Below are 21,397 nucleotides of genomic sequence, written 5' to 3'. Positions count from 1 at the left end.
GAATTATAGCCACTTGGTTCTTAAAGAAGTCTATGGAATTGTTCCTTGTGAATATCCAATGTTGTATTTCCTCTTTTAATACAGTAGATTTATTTCTTTTACACTCTATCTCTGATAATTCTAATAAGTCTTTGTGGGTCTATTTTTGTGGTCTTTTTGTTGTTTTTTGATATACTTAGTTACTTTTTATTCCAAGTTCTATGTTTTCTCTTAAATTTATTTGAAGTCTGGAATAAATGTACATTTTTCTAGAGATGATTTAGCATTTGCTTGACAAGTACCCAGTGAGACTACTAATCTAGGACCATTTGCAACTTGAATACAGTTTGAAGTTTTCTTGATCAGGTTGTGGTAATTTAAGATATTTGTGGGACCACCATTTTTGATTACTACTTCTTAGGTACATTTATCTACCTCTACACAGGACCAAAAAAATCCCCTTTATTTGTAGTCTACAGAGTATAAGGGGTTAGATTTACTGTTGGTTTAACCTTAACTTAGAGATGAAATCCTTTGAGCCCCCACTTCATGAATGAGTTGTTTCTCTTAGAACCCTATACCTCAGAACTCCCAATTCATTCATTTGTAGGTTCACCAAGTGTTATTAGAGAAAAAGTTATTTCAGTGCTCCTTCTATATTTTAGGTTTCTTCTTTTAGTTAGTTATTATCCCAGTAATTTCTTACTACTTCATAGTGTTTCAGATGCTTTTCAAAGTGTATTTCTAATTTTATTTTTTTTATTTTATTTTTATTAAGGTATTATATGTGTACATATCTTACCATTGCCCCCCCACCCCACCCCCATATATGCCCTCACCCCCCAGAGTTTTGCGTCCATTGGTTATGCTTATATGCATGCATACAAGTCCTTTGATTGATCTCTTATCTCCCCCATCTCTCCCTAACCTTCCCCCTGTAATTTGACAGTCTGTTTGATGCTTTACTGTCTCTGTATCTATCTTTTTGTTCAATTTTATAATGTTCTTTATTATCCATAAATGAGTGAGATCATGTGGTATTTTTCTTTCATTGACTGACTTATTTCACTTAACATAATGTTCTCCAATTCCATCCAGGTTGCTGCATGTATTTCTAATTTTAGTTAGAATTTCAGGAATAGCATTTATGTAAATAGTATTGGTTACAATCCTAATATACTGTATAAAAACCCTGGGTCGTAATGACCGAGGCACGACCAATCGCAAGTCAGTCCTACAGTCCTGCTTCCGCTGCAGGCACGGTGCCCCAGCACTGACTGCTGAGAGGGCTGTGAATCAGGGCCAGAGAGAGGCCTGAAGAGAGAAGCAGGGACTGATCTGTTGCCTCTGAGGCAGTTTTTGATCAATACTTGCCTCTCTTGTTCTCTCCCAGTCTGGCCAGCAGCCGCACCTCCATTTCTCTCCAGGCCTTCACAGGGCTGCTGATCAGCCCCGCCTTTCTGATCAGGCCCCGTTGATAGGTCCAGAGATGCTGACTGGCATAGAAACTGACCAATCAAAACCAAATGTGGGTGAAGAACCAATGGCTGCCTAGGAGGCAGAGCTTTTGACGTTGACTGGCATAGAAACAGACCAATCAGAACCAAATCTGGGTGAACTGTGGGGAGCCAATGGTTGCCTAGCAGGCGGAGCTTTTGATGCTGACTGGCATAGAAACTGACCAATCAAAACCATATTGGCCAACAGAGGAGGGCCGTTGGGGGCGAGATCAGGCCTGCAGGGGAGGGCCATTGGGGGCGAGATCAGGCCTGCAGGGGAGGGCCATTGGGGGTGAGATCAGGCCGGCAGGGGAGGGCCATTGGGGGTGAGATGAGGCCGGCAGGGGAGGGCCATTGGGGGCGAGACCAGGCTGGCAGGGGAGGGCAATTGGGGGCAACCAGGCCGGCAGGGGAGGGCAGTTGGGGGCAGCCATGCTGGCAGGGGACAGCAGTTAGGGGCGATCAGGCAGGCAGGCAGAGGCAGTTAGGGGCAACCAGGCCAGCAGGGGAGGGCAGTTAGAGGCAATCGGGCAGGCAGGCATTTGAGTAGTTAGGAGCCAGTGGTCCCAGATTGCGAGAGGGATGTCCGACTGCTAGCAGTCAGACATCCCCCAAGGGGTCCCCAATTGGAGAGGATGCAGACTGGGCTGAGGGAACCCCCCCCTCCGTGCATGAATTTCATGCACCAGGCCTCTAGTATTATCATAATCAGAACTTGTGTATATCAGTTTAAATGATTTCTTCCCTTGGATAGTGTGAGAAATGGTTTATCTGTTCGAATTTCAAGTGACAGACTCAGAAACAGAAGCATGGCAAAAATGAGACTTTTAATAACATTCTTGAGAGCAGGCATCCATTGTACAGGCACACATGTGGGGCAGGGAACATAGCCTATTTATTTAGTCCCCCATCCGGTTCCTCATTGGCTGAGTACTATGAGGTCACCTATTTCCTCATACATTGCCTAGGTCTTGCTGTCTCCCATTGGGCCATTTAAAAATATTGGGCTGAGGTCTTTCTAGCTATTATCTACCTTCCCTGTTTAGCTGAGGTAGACGCCTCAGGGGTTTCCACCATGTTGGCCCACGTGCACAGTTCTTTGTTCCTCTTCTCTCCTCCTTAAATTCTGGGGAAATTCAGTAAGTTCCAGCAAAGCGGGGGGGAGGGTGGGTAATGGGGGAATAAGGACACATATGTAACACCTTAATCAAGAAAGAAATTTTAAAAAAAGCTGACCATGCTGGAGATGGATCACAGAGGTCCATTTCCTACAATAGTGTGTATGTATATAAATATAACTCATGATTTTGAAGCTTCCACACTTTGGGCATATTTTGCATTTTTATATTTTACTAGAGGCCCGATGCACAAATTAGTGCAAGGGGCTCGGCCCTCGCAGCCTTGCAGCCCTGCCCACTGGTCGTTTGGAAGGTCATTCTGCCGTCTGGTCTAATTAGCATTTTAGCTCTTTATTATATAGGATGTTATTGTAAGGCAATATCTACTTTAATGGGCTATGAATTTCTTGGGACTAATAAAAAGTCTTAATATCTTATTAATCTGATGTTTCCCCAAGAGCTCGTGAATATAGACATATGCAGTACTATTTTAGGTAGAGTGAAGTGAAAAACCACAGATAATTTTGATGGGTTTGTCATTTAGGAAAAATTGTGGGATATGCAGAGAACAGGATAAAATTATTAAAATAAGAGAATGGAACATGAAATATTTGGAATCTTTTACCCTCCTTTTCGTAATGTTTTTCTTTTCTGAAGAGTTGTATATATTATTCTTTAAAAATATTACAGGACCCACACAAATATAGTCAACTGATTTTTAAAAATAAAGATTCAAAGGCAATTAAATGGAGAAATAATCTTTTTTAAAAATTATGCTTGAACAATTGGATGCCCATATGAAAAAAGGAACTTAAACACAGGTCTTACCCCTTTACAGAAAAATGAACTTATTGTGTAAAATGCAAAACTATAAACTTCTAAGAGAAAATGTAGGAGAATGTCTGCATGACCTTGTGTTTAGTGATGAGGTTTTTAGATAAAACAAGCGAGAGCACAATCCATAAAAGAACAAATTGGCAGGTTGGGCTTTATTAAAATTAAAAATTTGTGCTCTATAAAACAAGCTTAATAAAATGAAAAGATAGCCTGGGAGAAAATATTTGCAATACATATGTGATAAAGGACTTGTATTCAAAATAGACTAAGAACTCTTAAAAGCTCAAAAAATAAATAACCCGATAAAAACTGGGCAAAGAATCTGAACGGACACCTCACCAAAGAAGGGATAGAGATGGCAAATAAGATATGAATAGGTGCCCAACATTATTTGTCATTAGATCAATGCAAATTAAAGTAACAATAAGATATCACTACTTGGCTATTAGAATGGCTAAAATCCAAAACACTGACAATACCAATTACTGCCATGGATGTGAAGCTGCAGGAATTTCATTATTGATGGGAATGCAAAATAGTACAACCACTTTGGAAAACAGTCTGACAGCTTCTTATACAACTTACTATAAAATCCAGCAATTACATGCTCAGGTGTTTACCCAACTGATTTGAAACTTACATACACACAAAAAACTGCATGTTACTGTTTATAGTAATTATATTATACTTGCCCCAAACTGGAAGCAACAAAGATATTCTTCAGTAGTTAAAATGGATAAACTGTGGTATAACAATACAATGGAATACCATTTGGTGATCAGAAGGAATGAGCTCTTAATCCACACAAAAGCATACATGAATCTTAAATGGGTATTGCTGTATGAAAGGAAAGAAGCCAGTCTGAAAAGGCTACATATTATATGATTTCAGTTACATGACATTCTCGAAAAGGCAAAACTGTAGAGATGGTAAATAGATTCATGTTTGCAAGGGTTTGGGGGAAGGAGGGTTGAAATAAGTGAACCACGGGGCATTAGGGTGATGATACTGTAATGTTGGATGTATGATAACTGTGCATTTCTCAAAACCCATAGAACTTTATGGCACAAAGAATACACATTGATACATACAAATTTTTATTTTAAAAATCACTTATGAGATCATCCCAGGCTGAATGCAGACTATTAAAAAAGAATGTAACTACTAAAAATACATGAAATAACCTCACCTTGAAGGGGTTTGGGGAATAGGTGCTTTTCTAAGTAACCGAAGAAATGAGTGGTGATTGTCAAAGAGTAAAGGCCAAACAAAACTACACAAGCACTGTATTCTAGTTGGCAAAGTTGTTTCCCATAGAATTATGGGTTACCAATTCTGAAATCACTATACATGTATACTGGAGTTGAAAAGTTCAGTAAATAGGTGCTTGATGGTGGGAGCTAGATTTTTGACTGTTGTACGAGTAGGAGATTATGGATAAGCAAGGGAGGATGCTAGAATAATCCATGTTGTAATGGGGTAGTTCAAAGGCATTAGTGTAACTTATAACTTAATATGGACACAAATGGCTACATATAGAAATATTTATAAATATGTTTGTATACTCATAAGTACATACACATACACACATATATATATATATATATATATTTTTTTTTTCCTTGTTCTTTCAGCTGAGGGAGCTTAAAAGAAATGGCATTTTTCTTTTTCTTTTCTTTTTTTTTAGAAATGGCATTTTTCTAACATAAAGCCAGTAACAGTAAGCACACCTAGCACCTAGATCTTTGTTTCCAATTATATTCTCCCATAAAAGAAATCAAGGCTGCTTTAACAAATGTTAAATTCTAGGACTGGGACAGGAAATTCACAAGGTGATCGTGATCCTGGAGCATTTCAGTGTCAGAATAAATAAGTGCTTTAGGAAAACTAAACAACATGAAGGTATATCAAAAAGACACAGGAGTTAACTTAAAAAGCCCTCAATGGCCAAAGCTGGGAAAATTTGAGCAACAACATAAATATTATAGACTTGAATTATAACCCAGAGTGTAAAATATTCATGGGTCTATTCTGATACAAATAAATGATTGAATAATGATACAAATGGGTGAGAATAGACAAATATTTCCTGTAGAATTCAAGATAATTTATGTAAATACCTACATAAGACTCAAGGAAATGAAGCATAACTCCCTAGCCCTTAACTGTGGACTGTACACCGTGACTTCCTTCCAAAGACTACATTATTGAAAAAAGGAAAAAGTGAAATTTGTAACAGTGCAGAAATGTGAAAAATACTACCTCAGCTAGATGATCGTGATTAAGTTAGTGTTTAGTCATGTTGTTAGCATGTAGCCTTGTTTTGATGTGATGAGAATGGCACTTTATCTCTTTCATCTTTGTCTCAAAAACGCATAAACTGGCTCTGGCTGATGTGCTCAGTGGTTAGAGTGTCAGCCTGCACACTGAAGGGTCACAGGTTCAACTCCCAGGCAAGGGCATGTACCTGGGTTAATAGGTTTGCTTCCCGGCCCCAGGTCAGGGCATGTGCAGGAAGCAGCCAGTTGATGTGTCTCTCTCATATTTATGTTTCTCTCTACCCCTCCCTCCCTTCCATTCTCTCTGAAAAGCAATGGAAAAAATATCGTCAGGTGAGAATTAAAAAAAAGAAAACAGAACAGAAAAAACATAAACTGTATCTAACCATGAGAAAATATCAGACAAACCCATATTGAAAGACATTCTATAAAATATCTGACCTCTGCTCAATAAAACCATCGTGGTCCTCAAAAAACATGAAGTCTGAAAAAGTGGTCACAGTGGCCTAAAGAGACATGGCAGCTTATTCCCTTTTGTGGTATTCTTGGATAAAATCCTGGAACAGAAAAAGGACATTAGGTAAAAACCAAGAAAATCTGGATAAAGTATAACTTTTAATAATAATGATACTGGAGTGGAGGGAAGGGGTACTGGAGAAAGGCAGTCAAAAGGTAAAAACTACACTTACAACATAAATAAGTACTAGGGATGTAATGTAAAACATGGTAATTATAGTTAACTAGAGGCCCGGTGCACGGAATTTATGCACGGGGGTATGTGTCCTTCAGCCCAGCCTGCACCCTCTCCAATCTGGGACCCCTCGAGGAATGTCCGACTGCCCGTTTAGGCCCGATCCCACCTACCAGGATCGGGCCTAAACGGGCAGTCGGACATCCCTCTCACAATCCAGGACTGCTGGCTCCCAACTGCTCGCCTGCCTGCCTTCCTGATTGCCCCTAACAGCTTCTGCCTGCCAGCCTGATTATCCCCTAACCACTCCCCTGCCAGCCTGATTGATGCCTAACTGCTCCCCTGCCAGCCCGATTGCCCCTAACTGCCCTTCCCTCCCGGCCTGGTTCCCCCCAACTGCCCTCCCCTGTCAACCCGGTCACCCCTAACTGCCCTCCCCTGCCAGCTTCATCACCCCTAACTGCTCTCCCCTGCTGGTCTGGTCCCCCCCCCCCCAACTGCCCTCCCCTGCAGGCCTGGTTCCCCCAAAACTACCCTCCCCTACCGGCCTGGTCCCCCCCAACTGCTCTCCCCTGCAGGCCTGGGTCCCCCCCAGCTGCCTTTCCCTGCAGACCTGGTCGCCCCCAACTTCCCTCCCCTGCAGGCCTGGTCACCCCCAACTTCCCTCTCCTGCAGACCTGGTCCCCCCCAACTGCTCTCCCCTGCAGGCCAGGGTCCCCCCCAACTGCCCTTCCCTGCAGGCCTGGTTGCCCCCAGCTTCCCTCCTCTGCTGGCCTGGTCACCCCTAACTGCCCTCCCCTGCAGGCTTGATCGACCCCAACTGTTCTCCCTTGCAGGCCTGGTCCCTCCCAACTGCCCTCCCCTGCTGGCCATCTTGTGGCGGCTATCTTGTGTCCACATGGGGGCAGCCATTTTTGACCACATTGGAGCAGCCATCTTGTGTTGGAGTGACGGTCAATTTGCATATTACTCTTTTATTAGATAGGATGCTTCTGTATGATAAAAAGGAAAGTTGTGTTAAGATGGTTCCTAAGAGTTCTCATTACAAGGAAAAATTTGTTTCTTTTTATTGTGTCTGTATGAGATTATGGATGTTAACTAAATCTATTGTAATCATCTTACAATATATGCAAATCAAACCATCATCTGTACACCTTAAACTTACACAGTCATGTATGTTAATTATTTCTCAATAGCACTGGGGGCAAATAATAATATTATCAATATTGGCTAATTAGTTGTGACAATTGTACCATGCCAATGTGAGATATTAACAATAAGAGAAACTAATTGTGTGTATATGAGAACCTCTGTACTGTGTTTATAACTTTTCTGTCAGTCTCAAACTTCTTTTAAAAAGTATATTTTAAAAATACTGGAGGATTCAGTTTAAGGACAATATTTTAAGATTCTTTCATTAAGCCCAACCCTATCAGTTTTTCCCCTTTCCTTTAATCACCTACTTAAAAGTTTGAGAAAATAGGAAAAGGAGGTATTCTAGATAAAAGATGAATTGAGAAAGTCTTATTAGTACATTAAAAACAATTATAAGAGGACTTCATAAAAGTATACTTGAGATTATTTGGGACCAATTAAAGAAATAGGTCTTGGTCATTTGTATGTAGTTTGATAGGAAACTGCCAAATAACCCTAAATAATTTTTAAGTCCTAATTATCTTACATATATTATGCAACTGGAGTCAAATATGTATATTTTCACTCTGTAATTTATGTATCGCTGTAACATTATGGGCAATTTTCCTTGTGCTTTTTTCTTTGACACTTGAGAGATGAAACCTGGCTCTTTTTAAATGATGCCATTTCACTCATGGCTCAATTTATTAGAAAGGGGGAAAATTTACTCTTTTCTCCTCTCCATTCCCCAGCCCCAGAGTCTTGGCTTTTCTACAACTATTTTTTACTGTCCCCATTTTATTTCTCTTTTCAGTGTCCTAAGACCAAAAGTCTTTGGCCAATATTTTTTTTGTAACGTGTAACTTTAACCTTTTTCCGTTCTCAAATTCCTTTAATAATGTTCTGAAATATTTGGGCCTTTCTCCACAAAAGTTCCCCAAACCTAAATTTTCATAGAGTTTCAAAAGGTTCATAGATGCTTAAGAATCCACGTGCCACAGATTAAGAAGCCCAGCCTGCCCTAGCTGGTTTGGCTCAGCGGATAGAGCATTGGTCTGCGGACTTGGTTCCAGGTTGAATTCCGGCCAAGGGCACATGCCGGGGTTGCGGGCTTGATCTCCCCCCCATCCCCCAGTAGGAGACATGCAGGAGGCAGCCAGTCAATGATTCTCTCTCATTGATGTTTCTCTCTATATATCCCTCTCCCTTCCTCTCTGAAATCAATAGAAATAATATTATTTTTAAAAGCCCAGCCTGTTTTTAATCATATTAATATTATTCATAGAGCCCAAATAGATTTATTTTCTTCTGTTCTTTCCTCTGATTCTTGTCTTATGTGAACAGCATTAGCACTGATGGTGAGGTTATTTGAATAGTTGTTCAAGATTCAAAAAAAATAATTTGTAAGGTTATATAATTCTAGGACAGTAACTATATTTGCTTTTGGCCCTGTGCTATACTAGCATCACTTAACCTCAAAATTTGAAATTCTAATATTTAGTAAATTTATCTGTTCTTGATATGTATGATGTGTACCTTGTGCAGTCTTGAAAGGGTACACATGTAATTGGTGCTCACATATTATGTGCCAATGTGATTTCTTTTTTGAGCACTTAGTTTGATGTTTCACTTGCCTTTTGTATTTACAGAGACAGAAGTATACAGTAGTCCCCACTTATCCATGGTTTTGTTTTCTACTGTTTCAGTTACCAATGGTCAAAAAATATTAAATGAAAACTTCTAGAAATCAACAATTGATAAGTTTTAAAATGTGCAGCATTCTGAGTAGTGTGGTGATTTCAGTGCAATCTTGCTCCATTCACCGAGTACTTGAATCATCCCTTTGCCCAGTATATTTACGTCATATACCCTACCTGCCTGTTGTTCACTTCGTAGCTGCCTGGGTTATCAGATCAACTGTATCGCAGTTCTTGTGTTCAAGTAGCCCTTATTTGTGTGGTGAAGGCCTTGGGGGCAGGGACATGTGTAGGGTGGAGGTGGTCAGTAGGGAAAAAAGGGGGGACATCTGTAATACTTTAAACAATAAAGATAATTTTTTTTTAAGTAGCCCTTATTTTACTTGATAATGGCCCCAAAGTACAAGAGTAGTGATGCTGGCAATTTGGATACACCAAAGTGAAGCCATAAAATGCTTCCTTTAAGTGAAAATTTGAATACAGTACAATAAAATATTTTGAGAGAGAGAGAGAGAGACCATATTTGTGTAATTTTGAATATGGTATACTTTTATAATTGTTTTTTTTTATTATAAGTTCTTAATCTTTTATTGTGCCTAATTTATAAATTAAACTTTATCATAGGTATGTATATATAGGAGAAAGCATAGTATCTTATACGGTTCAGTACTATCTGCAGTTTCAGGCATCTACTGAGGGTTTTGGAACATATTCCCCATGGATAAAAGTGGTTTACTGTATCGCTTTTCACAAGGAATGTTACAAAGTACAGGCTGCCATCTAGAGACAGGCTCATCACTGGAGATAAAATCATAGTAATTTCTGTTTATAAGGCATTCTGAAAGATTCACAAGTTTTCAAACATGTATCTTTTTATAACCTTCGAGGTAATTTTTTCCATTTTTGCATAATTACCTAGACAGACCACATATATCCCAAGATATTACTAAGCTTTAAATGCTCACCAAAAGGCCACCAAAGTGTCTTATCTCTCTATGTTTCCCCCACTCCCTCTCCTCAAATCTTGAGAAAGACTCTTAATTATAGTCATTGCAATCCGAGGTAACTGGTAAGTCCTACATTTCTGGTATTCAGATGTTTCTTTAGTGAATCCTTCTTCATTTTAGTAGCCTCAGCATTTTTTCTCCTTTTCTAACTCAGATTTTCTCTGCTAATTTTTCCATATTTCTTTTCAGTCTTTCTCCATTTTATTTTGGTTTATAACCTGCTGTCTATCATTTAAAGTAAAAAAGAAACAAAAATGTGCCAAAACTGGTTTGGCTCAGTGGATAGAGCTTCGGCCTGAGGACTCAAGGGTCCCAGGTTCGATTCCGGTCAAGGGCATGTACCTTGGTTGCGGGCACATCCCCAGTAGGGGGTGTGCAAGAGGCAGCTGATCGATGTTTCTCTCTCATCGATGTTTCTAATTCTCTATCCCTCTCTCTTCCTCTCTGTAAAAAATCAATAAAATATATTTTTTAAAAAAAGAAACAAAAATGAGACTGCCAAAAAATTGTCCTGTTCTATGCTTGGGTTATCTCTAGTCCATCACCAGATTAGCTTTTATTAAGATAAGACTCTATAATACATTTTAAAAGAAAATCCATCTAAAGGCAAAGCCATTTCACACATGGAACAGTTATGCAACTATTATTTGGAAGACTCTCTGCTAAGTGCTCTTAGGCAGCATATTTGAGCCATACCCAGGCTCAGTAATTTTGAGTGAGCCAGAATGTTACAAGGTTTCAATAAAAGCTATAAACTTAAAAGGGTCTTTTGTTATATTTGGATAAATTATTTTGCTAAGTAAAGTTCTATCTGCCTTCAGCTTTCTCTTCTACCTGCTTCTGTATACAATTGAAAGGATACAAACAAGGCTAAAGTTGTGCTGTAGCTGGCATAGACTAGAGGAGGGATAGAATTGAAAATGGTGAGGGCAGCTGGCCACAGTGGCTTAGTGGTTGAGCATTGACCTATGAACCAGGAGGTCACGGTTCAATTCCGGATCATGCGGGAAGCAGCCAATCAATGATTCTCTCTCATCATTGATGTTTCTATCTCTCTCCCTCTTCCTTCCTCTCTGAAATCAATCTATATATATAAAAACCTAAGCGACAAACCGACCGTTCAACCGGCCGACAGTTTGGTAGCTATGATGCACACTGACCATCAGGGGGCAGATGCTCAATGCAGGAGCTGCTGAGCTGCGGTGACTTGGCAGCTTCAGTTCTTGTGCAATGCACAGGAACCAGAGAGAAGGGAGCCCAATTCTGGCGTGTCACCCGAGAACCGCCCTCTCACAATCCGGGACCCCTCGGGGGATGTTGGAGAGTCGGTTTCGGCCCAAATCCCCGCAGGCCAGGCCGAGGGACCCCACCGGTGCAGAAATCCATGCACCAGGCCTCTAGTAAAAATATATTTAACAAAAAAAGAAAATAAGGATAAGGTGAGACAATTCTCTAAGCCATGGATGGATTCATATATATGGGGTAAGACAGTTTGTGGGTTCCCACATGGCTTTTCTAACAAGGTCTTCTTTATTCCCTTAAAGAATTAGGCAGTCCAAGATTTCTTGTCTTTTTGTTTGTTGGTTTTTCATTAAATTTATTGGGTTGACATTGGTTAATAACTTTTTCTTGTGTTTTTTTTTAATCAACTTTACACATTTTAATCAAATTCACACATTTTAAGTGTACAGATTGACGACTTTTGACAAATATATACAACCTTGTGATGACATTCCAGTCAATATATATTTTCACCTTCCAAAGAACTAATTTTACTTCTTGTTTAGTACTTATGAATATACTTTTACTTATCAGGAATACTTTGAAACAACCCCTGAAATTACATGATTTTTATCTATGGGAGTCCATTTCAGATTGACAAAATAGTTCATGACCCAAACAATGTTAAATACAGTTGACTCTTGAACAACAGGTTTGAAATGTGCAGGTCTACTTATAGGTGGATTTTCCTCATGAAAAAAATGCATAGTCAGCTCTCTGTATCCCAGAGTTTCATATTCACAAAATCAACCTATTGACAATTGAAAACAGTATATTTGATCTTCCTTTGAGAATTGGATGGTCCTTGGAGCCAATACTGCATGAAAACTGAGGGATGTGTAAAGTTACATTTTAGGGGAGTAAAAAGTTACACATGGATTTTTGACTATATGAGGGTTCGATGCCTCAAACCCCCACATTGTTCAAGGTCAACTGTACAGTTAAACAGTTTTGTTTAATTTGATTCTAAGAATGTCTGACACTAACTTTTACTTGAGATAATTTATAATTAGCAATTTAATGTGTTTTCAGTTTATTTAATTTTTAAAAATTGTCTGAAAATAAAGGCTGTGGGCATCAACAAAACAGTTGAATACTATCTAAAGTACTGTTTCTTGGCATTAGAAAACACAATATAAAAGTTTCTCATTTTGTTTAGGAAATTGGATGTTGTGGTGGAACTCTTTAAAAATATTTTTTTATTCACCCGAACTTCCCAATCTAAACTCTCTCATCCCTACAGCTGGTTACAGGGAATAACTGTCGGTGGTACGTAACTCAGCACCCTAAAACTGAATGAGAGAGCTATACAGTATGGGGCAAAAGTAGTTTTACAGTGTGAGTACTCGAAACATAGAGCTTATTCTTTGTATTATTATTTATTGTTTTCCATACAAACAATGGTAAACCAACTTTTGGCCTGACTGTATATCATGTAATTAAAATGTGCTTTAAAATGGTTTTGATTAGCTGAAACCGGTTTGGCTCAGTGGATAGAGCGTCGGCCTGCGGACTGAAAGGTCCCAGGTTCGATTCTGGTCAAGGGCATGTACCTTGGTTGCGGGCACATCCCCGGTAGGGGGTGTGCAGGAGGCAGCTGATCGATGTTTCTCTCTCATCGATGTTTCTAACTGTCTATCCCTTTCCCTTCCTCTCTGTAAAAAATCAATAAAATATATTTAAAAAATAAATAAAATGGTTTTGATTAAAGGAGAGCAGGTATGACTTTTCTCATTTTACATAGCAGTAAAAATTAAGTCACATTCAGTTTAATGTGCCATTATAGTTTATGAATTAAGACCATATCTTGATGACTTTTAGTGGCTGTTTGGTTCCATGCTGTTTTCTGTAAGAGGGTACAGTACATTTCAGAGACGTCCCTACATTACTAAATGTGATTTGAATTGGAGGTGGTAATCACTGGCAAGGAGCCAGACAGAGGTTTATAAAGTAATTATTTTCTTACTGACTCATTGAGTTGTTGTTTTTTTGGGTTTTTTTCCACATTGCCTTCTCTCAATCTGTCGAGTTTAACTTGAATGTTTTACATTTATACAGTTGAAATTGAACATTGTTTAATTATTAGGCCAGGGTTCTTTGTCTTTAAGGTTGACTTTAAACCATATTTTAATATTTTTAAGTTATCTTCATTTTTAACCTAAGGTTTTGGTATAAACCACCCATCATTATTGTAAAAGTAATAATATTTACATGATCATGTTTGAGATAAAAATAAAGTAGTTAAAAGTAATATGAAAGAAAGATGAAAAGGGTGTTAACTTTTTTGTTTGTTTAATATTTATGTAGAAGTTACTGAGAAACTTTTTTTTTTTAATCCTCACCCAAGGATATTTTTTCCATTGATTTTTAGAGAGAGTGAAAGGGAGAGGGAGAGACAGAGAGAAACACAGATGTAAGAGAGACACATCAATTGGTTGCCTCTCACATACCCCCGACCAGGGCCAGGAGCCTGCAACCGAGGTACATGCCCTTGACCGGAATCGAACCTGTGACCCTCCACTCTACAGGCCAACACTCTATCCACTGAGTCAAACTAGCTAGGGCACTGAGCAACTTTTCATGAAAAGTTCAGAGAAAATATTTTAACTGAAGTGTGTTACTAAATTAAGGGACATTTCATTTTAATCTATAGAAGAATATTCTGGTGATAATATCACAAAGGGCCATGAAAGGAGATAATACCATACAGATGGATGTTATTCAGACTAAGGCAGCCACCTATATGTCTGGATAACGCCAACATATGTCTAAGTCAATTTTTAGGGCTCTCCCCTACAATATAAATTTGTTTTATGTCTCTGTTTTTTCCTTTCCCAATACTTCTCTCAGTATTTTTTCTTATACTTACCTAATTCACAGAATATTCCGTGTTTTTTTTAAATGTCTAAAGAACTTTGAACTTCTTAACCTTTTGCACTCGGATGTCGAGTGTGACTCGACACAGTTAGCATCGGTAGCAGTTCTTTTTATACTCTTTGAATGTATCAATAATTTGAAATATAAAAAAATCCAAATAAATAAGTTTGTATGAAAAGAAACTCCAGTTTTTTATTCTACTGCCGCACTTTGTAAAATCTGGGGTATTTAAAAAATTAAATCCCGAGTAGAATAAAGGAATTGAGAAAAAAAGCAATCGAGTGCAAAGGGTTAAGAGATTTTTTTCGTATAGATACCAGATTGGTGGAAGAAAGAAAAACCCAAGCATATAAAATTTTCCAAACTATGGTCAGATAAAATTTAATTTTAGCATGGAATAGAAAAAGATTAACTGTAAAATCTGTTGTTTCACAGGTACTGTGAGAATAGAGATGTTTCGAAATATGCAGAATGCAGAAATCATCAGAAAAATGACTGAAGAATTTGATGAGGTATATAGAATTTCAATATTTATACAAATGTCCTACTTATACTTTTAAATGTTGATTATTTTAAGTTTTGTTTTGATTTAGTGTTTAGTATAAATGATGAAGATACACTATTTCCTCATGTATATATGATAATCCATGCTACTAATTCCAAAATTAATGATCTCTGAGGATTTGATTACGTTGCATGGAGGATACACTAAATAAACACTAAGGATAAGAAGAATATCAGTGGCATGAGATAGAAGTTGATTCTTGACATTCATTCTTGAAAATCACCTAAAATCCCCAATTTAAAGAGGTATCTCCAACAGTTTAATATTCTGTGGAATGCTAGTCCTATTAAATGCTTAAAGAAAAAGGATTTGGAGGACAAAGAAGTGTGAACAGATTGCATAGGTTTTTAAAAATTCTAATGGAGACAAAAACTACTAAACTTTAATCCAAAATTCCCAAAATTATTTTATGTGGACCTTTACCACATGCCCTTCCTGTGTGTGTGTGTGTGTGTGTGTGTGTGTATGTGTGTATGTGCACGCGCGCGCGCGCGCATGCATCGGTGTGTAAAACTTAAGCATGTATTAGGGACAGTGAGAATATTGTGATTTATGGTACATGTTTTCTTTGCTAGTCTTCACAAATTAACCATGCAGAACTCATTTTTCTACACATTTTTAAATTTTCACTGAAATAATTCTCTGAAGTAGTTTTACACAGATTTGATGTTGAAACACTTACATAGTTTTATTTCTGCATTGTGTTTATAGTGAACTCAATTCATGCCATGCTTTAGTCCACCATTAATTCCAATTTTAACATTATGCCTTTTGATTTAAGTAAGAATTCTATTTTCCGGTAGATGTTCCTTTTTCTTGACTTACAACACTAACAACAAAGATTAGTTCTCTTCTAGGTTCACTCTTTCAGTGGTGTGGGCTTTTTAGTAGTAGTAGTAGTAGTAGTAGTAGTAGTAGTAGTAGTAGTAGTATATATTTTGTACTACCAACTTACTCAAATACACATTGCACAATATGTCTCTTTCATCAGATGTGTTCCTTTACTCTAGCAGCACACACTAAAACATTTTTATGTGCGTATTTACAGAAGTATTCTGTCAGTGTCTTTCAGACTGTTTAGTCATATTCTGTGGGAAGTTGGAGAGATCTCACATTGTGATATATATATATATATACATACTAGAAGCCCAGTGCACGAAATTCGTGCACGGCGGGGGTTGTCCCTCAGCCCAGCCTGTACCCTCTCACAATCCAGGACTGCTGGCTCCCAACTGCTTGCCTGCCTGCCTTCCTGATTGCCCCTAACCGCTTCTGCCTGCCAGCCTGATCACCCCCTAACCACTCCGCTGCCAGCCTGGTTGATGCTTAACTGCTCCCCTGCCAGTCTGTTTGCCCCCAACTTCCCTCCTCTGCCAGCCTGGTCACCCCTAACTGCCCTCTCCTGCAAGGTTGATCACCTCCAACTGCCCTCCCTTGCAAGCCTGGTCCCTCTCAACTGCCCTCCCTTGCAGGCCTGGTCCCTCACAACTGCCCTCCCTTGCAGACCGGGTGCCTCCCAACTGCCCTCTCCTGCTGGCCATCTTGTAGTGGCCATCTTGTGTCCACATGGGGGCAGGATCTTTGACCACATGGGGGCAGCTATATTGTGTGTTGCAGTGATGATCAATCTGTATATTACTCTTTTATTAGATAGCATAGAGGCCTGGTGCACGGGTGGGGGCCAGCTGGTTTGCCCTGAAGGGTGTCCCGGATCAGGTGGGGGTTCCCTTGGGGCGTGGGGTGGCCTGAGTGAGGGGCCTGTGGTGGTTTGCAGGCCGGCCACGCCCCCTGGCAACCCAAGGGGAGGCCCTGGTATCTGGAATTTATTTTCCTTCTACAATTGAAACTTTGTAGCCTGGAGCGGAGCCAAGCCTGCTGCTCCCTTGGGGACAGCAGCCATTTCTGTGGCAGTTAATTCACCTTCTACAATTGAAACTTTGTAGCCTTAAGCAGGTGAGCCCAGCCAGGGTGTGCGGAAAGCTTTGCTTCCCCTGTTGCCACCGGCAACCCTGGCCTGCTCTCTCAAGCTCCATTCTGCCACCATTTGTTTGAATTTGTTTACCTTCTATAATTGAAACTTTGTAGCTTGAGTGGAGGCTTAGGCCTGCAACGGCTATGGAAAGCTTGGCTTACTCTGTTACCTGGGAAACCTTGCTCTCTGTGGCTGTAGCCATCTTGGATTTGGGTTAATTTGCATACTCGCCCTGATTGGCTGGTGGGCGTGGCGTGGCTGGTGGGCGTGGCTTATGTAGTGGAGTGATGGTTTATTTGCATATTACCATTTTATTAGAGAGGATATATATATGTATAATCTCCATAATTGCTTATCTTCATTTCTGTAATCCGAAATAGCTCTGAAATTCCAAAGAACTTTTTTGCAATTTATTCAGTGTCAAAAACTGGGCTCAACTAACATAAGGCTATTTACAATTTGTATTTATCCCAGTCAATGAAAACATCTGTATGTATTTTTGTTGAAATAGTAATGTTCTTGATTTTAGGGGACTGGCCCAGATTATTTTGGGGTTATTGATGGAATATAAGCTATGTGCACTGTATTAACTTTTATAGCTAAAAAATTAGATTCTGAAATAATTCTGTGGGATCACTTTTCCTAAAAAATATTTTTTTGTTACTTCATGAGTTTATATTTGGCAAATAGGAGATAAGGAAGCCAGATTAATGTGCAAGTGGCAGGTTTACTGACTAACTACTGAACTACCATGCCAGACTTGAAATATAGGTGATTCAGGTTACAGATTTAATAGTAAACATCTCGGATTTTCAGAGCAATAATACATGATGGAATGATTATTAAGAGTTTAAGATGATAGTTTCCAGACTTTACACATTAATATCACCTCGGGGTATTTATTTTACTTAATTTTCTAATTTTTTACATTACAGCTTACATGCGGTATTATTTTGTATAGTTTTGGGTGTACAGCATAGTAGTTAGACAATCATATACTTTACGAAGTGTTCCCCCTGATATTTCCAGTACCTAACTGGCACCATATATAGTTATTACAATATTATTGACTATATTTCTTATGCTGAACTTTACATCTCCATGACTATTTTGTAACTAACAATCTGTACTTCTCAATCCCTTCACCTTTTTCAGCCAGTTCCCCAAACCCCTTCCTCTCTGGCAATCATTAATCTGTTCTCTGTGTTTATGAGCCTGTTTCTGTTTTGTTTGTTTCTTTATATATATGTTGTTCTTTAGATTTCACATATGAAATTATATGGTGTCTTTCTCTGACTGACTTATTTCACTGAGCATAATACCTTCTAGGTCCATCCATGCTGTTGCAAATAATAATATTTCATTCTTTTTATGGCCAGGAAATAGTCCATTGTATATATGTATCATAGGTTTTTTTTTTATCAACTTGTTTATTGTGGGCACTTGGGTTGTTTCCATAGCTTGACTATCCTATATAATAAGGATGTAATATGCAAATTGACCATCACTCCAACTGATGGCCACCCCCATGTGGACACAAGATGGCTGGCAGGGGAGGGCAGTTGGAGCAGTTGGGGGCGACCAGGCCTGCAGGGGAGGACAGTTGAGGGGGACCCAGGCCTGCAGGGGAGGACAGTTGGGGAGGACCAGGCCTGCAGGGGAGAGCAGTTAGGGGTGGCCAGGCTGGCAGGGGAGGGCAGTTAGGAGCAACCAGGCCTGCAGGGGAGGGCAATTGGGAATGACCAAGTCGGAAGGGGAGGGCAATTAGGGGCAGTCAGGCTGGCAGGGGAGCAGTTAGGCATCGATCAGGCTGGTAGGGAAGTGGTGAGGAAGTGATCAGGCTGGCAGGCAGAAGCGGTTAGGGGCAATCAGGCAGGCAGCAGGTGAGCGGTTGGGAGCCAGCAGTCCTGGATTGTGAGAGGGATGTCTGACTGCCCATTTAGGCCCGGGCCTAAACGGGCAGTCGAACATCCCTCGAGGGGTTCCAGATTGGAGAGGGTGCAGAGTGGGCTGAGGGACACACCCCCTCTGTGCACAAGTTTCGTGCACTGGGCCTCTAGTCCTATATAATAAAAGGCTAATATGCAAATCGACTGAACGGTAGAATGACCAGTCTTTTTTTGAGATAGGCCTGTAATGCTATAAATTTCATCACCTAGGGATATTTAAAAACTACAGATGCCTGGCTCCATTTTATATCCCTCAGACATTCTGATGTAATTTGTTAGGTATGCACCTAGGCGTAGGGATTTTTAAAAGCTCACCAGGTAACTTAATAGACAGCAAAGTTTGTGAACTTCTGTTCTAAGGGACATAAAAAAAGAAAGCCAAAATTTAAGTTAGAAAAGCACTTCATATATGAAAATAGAATAAGGGGAAAACAAATTAGTATACTGTGAAAATGCACAATAACACTAAATAGTTGCTTTTCTAAGATTTTGAGATAACTAGAGAAAAATGAGGATCTCAGAAAAATAAAATTCATTGTATACCTTACCTAAGAAAATATTCCTGTGAATGTTGTCAGATATTCAGGGTTTATTGGAGAATTAGTAAACTGATACCAAAACTGATGAGTTAAATATAGTGAAATATTTTAAGACGCACTTAGTTCATATTCCTAAATATTTTTCTCTATCAGCATTGGATCTTCCTTAATCAAAGAAGAGTAACAATCACTGTTCTCATTTTTTTCTGTTTGACAGTGCAATTACGTTTTTATTATGATTAGAATGTATTTGTTTAAAGCGCAATTATATGAAATACTAGAGGCCCGGTACATGAAATTCGTGCACGGGGGGGGGGGGGGTGTCCCTCAGCCTTACCTGCACCCTCTCCAATCTGGGATCCCTCTGGGGGTGTCCTACTGACAGCTTAGGCCCGCTCCCCATGGTTCTCTGCTCTCTGTGGGACCTGCCTGCTCCACACTGTGGCGACTGCAAAGCAGGCAGTGCTGGGAGCTGCCTGCAGGCCCCGCTTGCCTGCCCCTGGGTCACCGTGGTGACAGCCAAGTAGGCCGTGCTGGGAGCTGTCTCCTCCCTGCTGTCAGTCTCCACAGAGGTGATGAGGTTAATTTGCATGCTCACTCCTGATTGGCTGGTGGGGCGTCGCAAAGTGATGGTCAATTTGCATATTTCTCTTTTATTAGTGTAGATTAGATCTATCTTCCAATGCTTTTTGTTCATTTTATTTTCAATCACTTTTATCAAGTATTGCTCTTTTTGATACTTTATACTCAAGAAACTGCATTTAAATGCCTGCATATTGTTAAAATTTACAACTTTTTCCCCCAAAATATTATATAGGTTATGTGGTCTCCTGGGAGCGGAGGGAGGTTAGTTTTGGTAAATTATATCTTGTGGCAATATTCTGAATCATTGTATCCCAAGAGCCTAGAACAATGTCTGTTTTACAGGAAATCGCCATTAAAATTTTGTTAAATGACTTATAGATAGAGAGCAGCTCTAGGGGGCGGGGTGGGGAGAATGCATGTTGTTGGGGAGGGAGGAGGGATTGAGCAAAGAAGAAAAACAGAGAAAGAACTCATGGACGTGGACAACAGTATGGTGATTGCCAGGGAGTTGCGGGGAGGGGTGGAGGTGGAAGAGGTGAGAGGGGATAAATGGTGATGGGAAAAATAAAATAAAAATAAAACTTTATTAAATGAGTGAATATAATGTATATAAAGTAAAGTAATGGTGAGATGAGTTACAAGTGGCTTAGATGCAAGGTATTAAATTTTGATAAGGTGGTCCAAGAGTATGTCTTTGCCTGAAAAAGTGTAGTGTAGCTTTTGTTCCTTATTATTACAACCTGATTTTAATGTTACTAGAGGCCTGAAGCACGAAATTCGTGCAAGGGGCTCAGCCCTTACAGCCCCGTCTTCGTCCAGAAGGTTGTCCAGACAGTCGTTCTGTTTGGCCTAATTAGCATATTAACTCTTTATTATATAGGATTATATAGAATTATTAGATAAATTTTTTAAAACTTCTACAAACCTGCACTCAGACTAAAGTACTTTGTAATTTTAATGTCAATCACATTTATAAATAATACTAATTCCCAAAGCAGTCTATAGCTCCTCACAGTTAATAGATACACTTGTTTCCTGTTGGAGCCAACCTTTTGGAGGTAAAGCAAAATGTAATGGTATTTCTTCCCTAGATTATTAGAATCACACTTCCATATATAATTTTTTAGCTTTGTTGCCCAAACGTCAGTTTTTATGTATTAATTATGGCATCTGTGTAAGGAAACCCTCGCAATAAAGCACATTTGATACATTTACTTAATGCCTTCAATTCTTCTCTGTGTTTGTTTATATTGTATCACTCTCAGTATAGAGATTTTGCTCATTGTGCTCTTTTGTAATGATGACAGCTTATCCAGTAGTTTTTTCTCTTGTTTCGAATATGTGCTTTTGTAAATTTAAATATAGAACTTTTGATTTGTTTATCCATT

At 39.4% G+C, this 21,397-nt stretch overlaps 1 protein-coding gene across 5 annotated transcripts in view; it reads left to right on the top strand.

The window, feature by feature from the left end:
* Positions 1-21,397, top strand: part of STAG1 (STAG1 cohesin complex component) — a gene marked incomplete at its 3' end in the record, with an annotated part of 343,841 nt that overhangs the window by 154,424 nt on the left and 168,020 nt on the right. For all 5 annotated transcript variants that reach the window (XM_079794806.1, XM_079794805.1, XM_079794802.1 and 2 more), the window contains exon 6: positions 14,835-14,911. In XM_079794806.1, coding sequence (XP_079650932.1) covers positions 14,835-14,911 — 77 coding nt within the window. The remainder of the gene's footprint in view (positions 1-14,834; positions 14,912-21,397) is intronic.

This window comes from Cnephaeus nilssonii, assembly GCF_951640355.1.
Source record: "Cnephaeus nilssonii genome assembly, chromosome: 17".
NCBI lineage: Eukaryota > Metazoa > Chordata > Mammalia > Chiroptera > Vespertilionidae > Cnephaeus > Cnephaeus nilssonii.
Note: the sequence above shows the minus strand (reverse complement) of the source record. Positions and strands in the feature narration are given on the sequence as shown.